General features: G+C 46.2%; 1 protein-coding gene across 1 annotated transcript in view; it reads right to left on the bottom strand.

Annotated features, from left to right (window-relative positions):
• Positions 1 to 6,809, bottom strand: part of Stab2 (stabilin 2) — a 143,538-nt gene that overhangs the window by 112,052 nt on the left and 24,677 nt on the right. The window contains exon 6 of the mRNA XM_013019092.1: positions 3,751 to 3,881. Coding sequence (XP_012874546.1) covers positions 3,751 to 3,881 — 131 coding nt within the window. The remainder of the gene's footprint in view (positions 1 to 3,750; positions 3,882 to 6,809) is intronic.

Raw genomic sequence — 6,809 nt, 5'->3', positions numbered from 1 at the left:
GAAATGTACTCATTACCTTACTCATGTAACTGTAACCCTACTGTACAGTATTTTTACAATAAAAATTGCATAAAAAACCAAGCAGAAAAAAGAAAATACAAAGTATACAAAATTGAAACAGATTGTTTCAATTCTCTCTCCTCCACTCTCTAAATCATATCAACAACCAATAGAATCCATCTATTTATAAACTTATTATGATTTTCCCCAACTAAATAAAACAAAATAGAATCTTGTTTTTTTAAAAAAAGTTTTTTGTTATTGTTTTAGTTCCCATACTGGAGCTTGAACTCAAGGCTTTGCATTCCTACTTGATTTTTCCACTCAAGGTTGGCATTCTACCACCTGAACCATACTCTCTCTTTCAACTTTTGCTGGCTAGTTGGAGCTAAGAGTCACTCAGATCTGGCTGCCAGGGCTGGCTTCGAACTGTGATCTTCAGATCTCAGCCTCCTGAGTAGCAAGGATTATAGACATATCAGAAACATGCCTTAAAATTTGCTAGATAACTGCCCTCCCCTTGTAGGTTATAACAATCTGAATCCCCATTGCTGTTTCTCTGCTACCCATGGATAGTTATTATCTTTTCAATCTGTTTAACATAATGGCAGCAACATCAACATCAAACCAGAATAGAACCTCCTATACTCTCGTCCAGTCCCAATATGGCTGTGTTTTTTTATGCTTGATTGTGTGTGGCTCTGTTACCCTCTTCATTTTATTCCTGGTTTCTATTTTTCTTGTTGTGAGTATCATTTGATCCTAGGTCTATTTTTAAAGTTGGGTCATGGCCCTTATATTATTATAAAACTTTATCTGCCATGCGAGTTGTAAATATTTTTGTTCCAGTCTCTTGTTCATATTTTGACTTGACAAAAATATTTTCCCACTTGGAAAGCAATCTGACAGTGTTCTCCATTGGGCTGGCTTTGAGACTGAGACCCTGTCATACTGAGAAGGCCTCGTCCCTGAGTCCACTGGGCTGTGGGAGGGGCTGGGAAGAAAGCCAGCTGAGGGCACAGAAGTGTCCCACAAACCTGAGGCTGGGGTGATTTGCTTCCTGTGCAGGAGGAGAAGGCAGTGGTTGTTTTTTTTTAAATTTTTTGTTGTTTGTGGGGGCATTGTTCCTGAGTCTCTTTATGCTCAAAGCTGGCACTCAACCACTTGAGCCATTTCTAGTTTATGAGTGGTTATTTGAAGATAGAGTCTCATGGGGACTTTTCTGCTCTGGCTGGCTTTGAACCGTGATCCTCAGATCTCAGCCTCCTGAGTAGCTAGGATTACAGGGGTGAGCCAGTGGTGCCTAGTAAGGCAGTGGCTATTTTAGCTATCTTACTGCTTATAGCACGATATGAGCTTTTAAGAAAATGACTTTACATTGTTGAATTTCAACCTCACATCACTTCGTTTTTTTTTTTTTTTTTTGCTTTTGGTCATGGGGCTTGAACTCTGGGCCTGTGTGTAGTCCCTCAGTTCTTCAGCTCAAGGCAAATGCTCTACCACTTGAGCCACAGCACCACTTCTGGTTTTCTGGTGGTTCACTGGAGATAAAGTCTCCCAGACTTTCCTGCCCAAGCTGGCTTTGAACTGTGATCCTCAGATCTCAGCCTCCTGAGTAGCTAGAATTATGGGCGTGAGCCACTGGTGCCTGGCACACTTTGTTCTTTTTTAATGCCTATAACTAGGGCTTCAAATTGGGGATTTGTGCTCCTGCTTGGCTTTTTTCACTCAAGGCTAGAGCTCTACCACTTGAATCATACCTCTACCGCTAGCTTTTTGATGGTTAATTAGAGATAAGAGTCTCAGAGACTTTCCTGCTAGGGCTAGCTTCAGATTTCAGCCTCCTGAGCAGATTGGATCACAAACATGTGCTACTGATATCTGGCAACTTTTTATTTTGTTGAAGACTAACACTCAGATAAGTGAAGTTAGTGTCACAGGCTGCATAGCCAATGTGTTTACATCTCAGGCTCCAAAGACACCACGTACAACCTTCTCTCTCATACTGGTGTGGTTACCAAGTTGAGAAGATTTTTGGTCTTAGCTGAGAAAGAATCAAGGATGTACCTAAAGGGAACTTAAGCAGAATGAACATAAAGCACGCTCGTGAGAGGAAGAGAGGCAGCTTCAAGAAGCAGCCACTGCCCTGAGGGTCCTTGGATGTGGAGATGTGACTGGGATTCAGGCATGGGGCAGTCATTCCTGCAAGCTGGGTTCACTCCTGGAGATTGGATTGTGTGTCCTTAACTTCTCCCACATGGTGCCTGGTGACTCTTTGGCTGTGGATGGTTGTATTGGGACCATTTTCTGCATGCAGCAAGTCAGTGAGACCCGGATGTATGTCATGTGTCACTACTCATCAATGCCAGCCAGCTAAGATGTGATTTTTTAAAAATACACACCCAGCCAGGTGCTGGTGGCTCATGCTTGTAACCCTAGCTACTCAAGAGGCTAAACCTAAAGATTATGATTTGAAGTCAGCCCAGGCAGAAAAGTCAGTGAGTCTCTTATCTCCACCAGAAAACCAGAAATGGTACTGTGGCTTAAAGTGGTAGGGTGCTAGCCTTGAGCAATAGAGCTCAGGGACAGCATCCAGGCCAAGAGTTCAAGCCCTGTGATGGAGGAGGAGGAGGAGGGGGAGGGGGAGGGGGAGGGGGAGGAGGAATTAACATCCAATGCATCCTTCTCAGCCAACGAGTTTCCTAATTCCTGAGAGGGCTTTTCCTTTCCTGAGAGATGCTGAAATTTGTCAGTAGAGGGTGCTAGCGGACAGAGCAGGAAGCAGGAAGCTTGCTTTTGGAACTGGGTGCAGGGTGTGCTTCTTCTGATGTTTGCTGCTGCGGCCATGGCTTCAGGGAAGCCATGTCCAGGCTGAGCATCAGCGCTGTCCTTTAGTGACCTTGGATTGTCCACCCTGGATCTGGTGATGCCTTGCAGAATGCAAAGTGCAAGTTCTCCCTACCCCCAGACACTGAGTGCTGTCCAGTTCTACCCTGCCCTCTGACTTCCTCTGTCTTTATCCACCAGCTTGGCTCAACCATGTTGCAAAGGGTGTTCTGGGCTTACCAAGTGACTGTGGCCTGATAGTGGCCTATGAAAAAAAAGTCAACTTTTTTTTTGAGGGGGGGCACCACCATATTTCTTCAGCAAGGCTTGAATCTACCCATGGGGGGTTACCACCTTTTTGCAGTCCTTGTGCTCCACAAATAGCATTTTTTTCTACAAGTACTCTTCTAGCATAATGTACTAATCTTCACGATAAACTTTCCTTTTGTAAACCATTGTGTTTTCTATCTCTTAATTGGGTCCAGCATTGTAGATTACTTTGCGAATTTTCTATGGATTCAGATGCTTGGAATCCCATTCTTACTTGCTAGTTTTGTGATTTTTCCTCTCCCCTCTCCCCTGACACCATTAACGTGTCTTGCTTTTGCCACAGGTATGGCGACAGTGCTGTACATCCTGTGTAGGTGACTAACTTGTAGCAAGGGTCCCTCTTGTCTGCCTAGCCCCCATGTCTAGCTCTCCTCCATCTCCCCCACTCTCCCTGCTCAACCTTCTTGAAGCATAGCTACCTCTGTGCCCCACTACCACCACTTCCTCCCATCTTTCCTTTTGTCCTTCCTTCTTACCCTTTCCATCCTCTTAAAAAATGATGATTTCTTTCCTCCCAGACATTGGATGGAATTTCACCCCCTTCACCTCACCTCTGCAGAGCCCCAATAATGGAAGTGAGAACAGATGTCACACCTGCGTTGTCTGCTGAGGAAGCGCACAGGACTTACGTGTGTCACAGCTGGGGCCCGTGTAAGCAGAGTAGCACGCGCAGGTCCCATCACCTCCAGGCCCATTGCTACACACGCCGTGCACACAGCTACACACTGCAGGCAGAAAATGAGGGTTTGTAATGCGTGATGGAGACCGGAGTCTAAAGATCAGGAAATGAGATTCCCAGACAGCATTTACAGAGAACACCCCAGGAGGTAGATGTCAGTATCATCCTCATATTACAGATGAACAATTCAAGAGGCCTGGTTGCTGCTGTTTCTGACTTAGCAAAGCACATAATCTATGGTGTTGCAAACAAGTGCTGGGGAGCAGTCAAGCTGAGGGTGGAGATAACTGGATCGAGGAGAAGGGCCTCAGTAGGAATGCTTCTTATAGGGGATTTAATAGAAAAGATTTTACTAAAATTATTGATGCCAGGCCCTGGTGGCTCAGGCTTATAATTCGAGCTACTCAGGAGGCTGAGATCTGAGCATCATGGTTACACAGGAAAGTCAGTGAGACTCTTATCTCCAATACACCACTCAGAAAGCTGGAAAGTGATGCTGTGGCTCAAAGTGGTAGAGTGCTAGCCTCGAGCAAAAGAACTCAGGGATAGTGTCCAGGTGCTGAGTTCAAGCCCCAGAACCAGCACATAAGCAGCAACAACAACAACAATAAAACATGTTGACCTAATTCTTCCATAGTTACAGATTCTGACCCAAGTACTAGGTTAACAAACCAGTAGCTAAGAACACCTTTCTTCAAAGAGCTCACAGGGTTGGGGGAAGCAGACCCTAAGAGACTGAGTGACAGAGCTGGTTCTTTTGCCATGCAGCCTGGGGGAGAGGTGAGGAGCCCCTTGGGGACTGAACGGTGAATCACACTAAGCATGTGTGCTGTCCTTGTCAGTCAGATTGTTTTTCACCTGCATGTGCTGGATTGACTGGCCTGGCTGGGACAGCCTTTCTAAACCTCTGACATCACGCTGCTGAGCTTACCAGCTACTGCCACAAAGGTGTCCTTGAGAAGATGAGTCAGAGGCATTCCTGCTGGTCATGGAAAACTGTTGGTCTTTGGTCAGCAAATCTCAGTGAATCTCTAGAAACAGTGTGACTCTAGCCAGTGTGACTTGAAAGTCTCTAAAGCCACTCTGGTCACCTAGACCACAGCCTGGGTCAGAGCGAGCTCTCCCATCTGGGGTAAAGGGATGGGGAGAATCTACACCATATCATAATTCTTGCTGCCTTCCCTCCCAGCTCCTGGAGGGGTGGGTCCTAAACTCACCCCTCAGACTCCCCATCACCGGTGTGCTAGCTGCCCATTAGGGACAGAACAATGCTGTGTGTTGGGCCAGGGTCTGCTGACAGACACCTGGGGTCACATTTTGCCTCTGCCTCCATAATAACTCTGTGGCCTAAAGTGACCTCTGCTTCTTCACCTGCACAGGAGGCCACTAACTTAGAGGTGTATCCAGGAGCCGAAGAGATTATGCTTATGATGTCTCTCTGCACACGGTCCAGCACACAGAGACTGTCTAAACAACTGTTCTTATTACTAACACACGGTTGTGGGATTTACTGGGGGGTCTTGTTAGAGAAAGGGAGGCTTTATACACTGCCTAGCAGGGAGTGCGGCCTGTAGTGGTTTAGGTACTGGTAGCAGAGAGGAAAACACTTGGCTGGTGCAGCTCTGAGTCACCTCTGGCTAATACACTGGGAGGAGAGTGCTCTGGCAGTGGGGCAAAGTCAGTGTTAAAAATAGACTGTGCCTAATAAAGCCGTCCCACTTCTAGGCAGGAGTGACACCATGGTAGACAAGGCAACACTGGCACCCGGTGGACACCTGGCTGAAAGCTCCTGCAAGCTCCTTATGTGCTTGGTGATAGGAAATGTCTCCATCCATCCTTCTGTCCATCCATTCACCCATCCATCCATCTATCCATGCTTCCACTCACCCACCCACCCATATACCCATCCATCCATCCATCCATCCATCCATCCAAATGTTTCCCTTCCTTTTGGGAGTTAACAAATAAGAAAAATAAACACCACCCACCCATCTACCCAACCATCCATCCATCCACCCACCCATCATTTCTCCCATTTATCCTTCCATTTTTCCCTCTATCAACTGATTTAATGGTTGTGAGCTAGCAGATCTAGAGCTGATAGCTAGTCTGAGGCTGCATCCAGGGCTCTGATACTTCCATGTACTACCTCTTGCAATTGTGCTTTTGAGTCAGGACAGCATTGCTGGAAGGTTACTAGGTTTGGGAATGTGCTCTTAGAAGAGATTATTCTGATTCTTTCATTGTTAGTACTAGAAAGAGGTTGTTACAAATGGGCCACTCCCATTCCTCCAGTGATCTCTCATACTCTGACACTCCAGCCATACCATTTATCATGATGGGATACAGTCAGGGGACTTTTCCAGAGCCAGAACTATCTATGCTGTTTGGACCTGTTCTACCTCCAGAACTGTGAGCTACACAACCTCCACCCACCTTTTTTAAAAAATCAGTCTTGGGGCTTGAACTCAGGGCCTGGGTGCTGTCCCTGAGTGCCTTTGCTCAAGGGTAACACTCTACCACTCTGAGCCACAGCTCTTCCACTGGCTTTTGACTAGTTAATTGGAAATGAGACTCTCATGGGGACTTTTCTGCCCTACCTGGCTTCAAACCGTGATCCTCAGATCTCAGCCTCCTGAGTAGCTAGGATTACAGGTGTGAGCCCCCAGCACCTGACCAAACCTCTTTTCTTTCTTAACTATTCTGCCTCAAGTGTTTTTGTACAGCAATGGGAAATGGATTAAGACACCTGGTATTTTAAACAACACAAACGTATTGTCATCAACAAAAAAAACCATAGTGGTAAAATCAAGCATTAGGATGCCTGTGCTCCTTTCTCCCATTACATCACTTGAACACTGAGTTGATTGCCTCCCTCTCCACATTTAAAACCACTTGCGGGTGGGGGGACCAAGATGGCGACGGGGCAGTAGGGAAACGCCACAGCTCTCTCCAACCAAAAAGAGAGTTCGAG

This window comes from Dipodomys ordii, unplaced genomic scaffold (assembly GCF_000151885.1).
Source record: "Dipodomys ordii isolate 6190 unplaced genomic scaffold, Dord_2.0 Scaffold3, whole genome shotgun sequence".
Classification (NCBI taxonomy): Eukaryota; Metazoa; Chordata; class Mammalia; order Rodentia; family Heteromyidae; genus Dipodomys; species Dipodomys ordii.
The sequence above is the reverse complement of the archived record's forward strand: the minus strand, read 5'-3'. Positions and strand labels throughout refer to the sequence as shown.